Raw genomic sequence first — 1,902 nt, 5'->3', positions numbered from 1 at the left:
TATATATATATATATATATATATATATATATATATATATACATACATGTGTATATATATACATGTGTATATATATACATGTGTATGTATATACATAGTATATTAGTATGTGTATGTGTATATGTCCTCATATATATATCTCTGTGTGTGTGCGCGCGAGAACTGAATAGGTGACCTCAAATCAAGAAGCACAAATCAAATTTTGACACATACTGACCACTCCAAAATATTCCATATCCTCATTCTTGATGACGTAACTCTTCGCCCCGCTTTTCCCAGTTCCTATTAAGTTTATTTTTAATTTTATCTATATATGTATTCTTGATTTCATGTACTTTTTCCTCTTCTTCTTCTCCTTCTTCTTCTTCGCCTTCTTCTTCTTCTTCTTCGCCTTCTCCTTTTTCTTCTTCGCCTTCTCCTTCTTCTTCTCCTTCTCCTTCTTCTTCTTTTTCTTCTTCTTCCCCTTCTTCTTCTTCTTCTTCTTCGCCTTCTTCTTCATCTCCTTCTTCTTCTTCTTCGCTTTCTTCTTCATCTCCTTCTTCTTCTTCTTCTTCTTCTCCTTCTTCTTCTTCTCCTTCTTCTTTCCTCTTGTTGTGTTTCTTCTTCTTCTTCTTCTTCCCTCTTGTTGTTGTGTTTCTTCTTCTTCTTCTTCTTCCTCTTCTTCTTCACGTTCCTTCTTCTTTCCTCTTGCTGTTGTTTCTTCTCATTCTTCTCCTCCTGCCCCTTCTTCCTCTTTTTCTTCTCCTTCTTCTCCTTCTCCTCTTTCTCCACCTTCTGGTTTTCTTCCCACATGCCTTTGCATTCTTCATATATGTATCTCTTTTTCTCTTTTACTCTTTTACTCTTTTATTTGTTTCAGTCATTTGACTGCGGCCATGCTGGAGCACCGCCTTTAGTCGAGCAAATCGACCCCAGGACTTATTCTCCGTAAGCCTAGTACTTATTCTATCGGTCTCTTTTGCCGAACCGCTAAGTTACGGGGACAGAAACACACCAGCATTGGTTGTCAAGCAATGCTAGGGGGACAAACACAGACATACAAACACACAAACACACGCACATATATATATATATATATATATATATATATATATATATATATATATATATATATATATATATATATATATATATATACATATATACGACGGGCTTCTTTCAGTTTCCGTCTACCAAATCCACTCACAAGGCTTTGGTCGGCTCGAGGCTATAGTAGAAGACACTTGCCCAAGGTGCCACGCAGTGGGAATGAACCAGGAATCATGTGGTTGGTAAGCAAGCTACACATTCTTTTTCCTTTTCTGTGCATATTTATTTGTAAGAAAAAATCTTTTGCTATTTAAGCAACCAGTTGAAACGGCTACTTGAATACGGCTACTTGAACCTCGAAACTCGCATCAGAATAACTCACTGTAAACATTATTATTAAGATTAAATAAAAATTATCCCCTCAAAAAAGTCATCTCTACCCATTCTTTCAAAAATATACATCATTCCGTACCAAGAACTTTCTCTTTATTAGTTCTATTATTTTACGGATTGGTACAAGACATGATAGCTTACACAGGATCAAAATCAGCAGCCGAATCACTAAAATCTGAAGCATTATTAGAGGAAATTTCCCCAAAACTTTCAACCGTGATAAACAAATATGAATCAAATATGAAATGGAACAAAAAAACACGGATCTACAGAGAAACACTTCGTTCCCTTCTTACAGACCATGATGAAAGTGAAAACCAAAACAGACCTCCAGAATCGGATATCCACAACCTAGATTCAACCACACAAAACATATTAAAAGAATAGAATGAACTCAATTAGGAAGAGAAGGCATACAAAAAGCAAAGCCAAATGAAATACACCTTGAATAGCATATTAAATAAAAGAAAACAAGCATATT

General features: G+C 35.4%; 1 protein-coding gene across 1 annotated transcript in view; it reads right to left on the bottom strand.

Moving 5' to 3' along the window:
• The window catches only part of LOC106877073 (sodium/potassium/calcium exchanger 1-like), a 26,103-nt gene extending 25,869 nt beyond the window's left edge, over nucleotides 1–234 (bottom strand). The window contains exon 1 of the mRNA XM_052968009.1: nucleotides 217–234. Coding sequence (XP_052823969.1) covers nucleotides 217–234 — 18 coding nt within the window. The remainder of the gene's footprint in view (nucleotides 1–216) is intronic.
• Nucleotides 235–1,902: the final 1,668 nt, after the last annotated feature.

This window comes from Octopus bimaculoides, chromosome 5, assembly GCF_001194135.2.
Source record: "Octopus bimaculoides isolate UCB-OBI-ISO-001 chromosome 5, ASM119413v2, whole genome shotgun sequence".
In the NCBI taxonomy this organism is placed as follows: Eukaryota; Metazoa; Mollusca; class Cephalopoda; order Octopoda; family Octopodidae; genus Octopus; species Octopus bimaculoides.
Note: the sequence above shows the minus strand (reverse complement) of the source record. Positions and strands in the feature narration are given on the sequence as shown.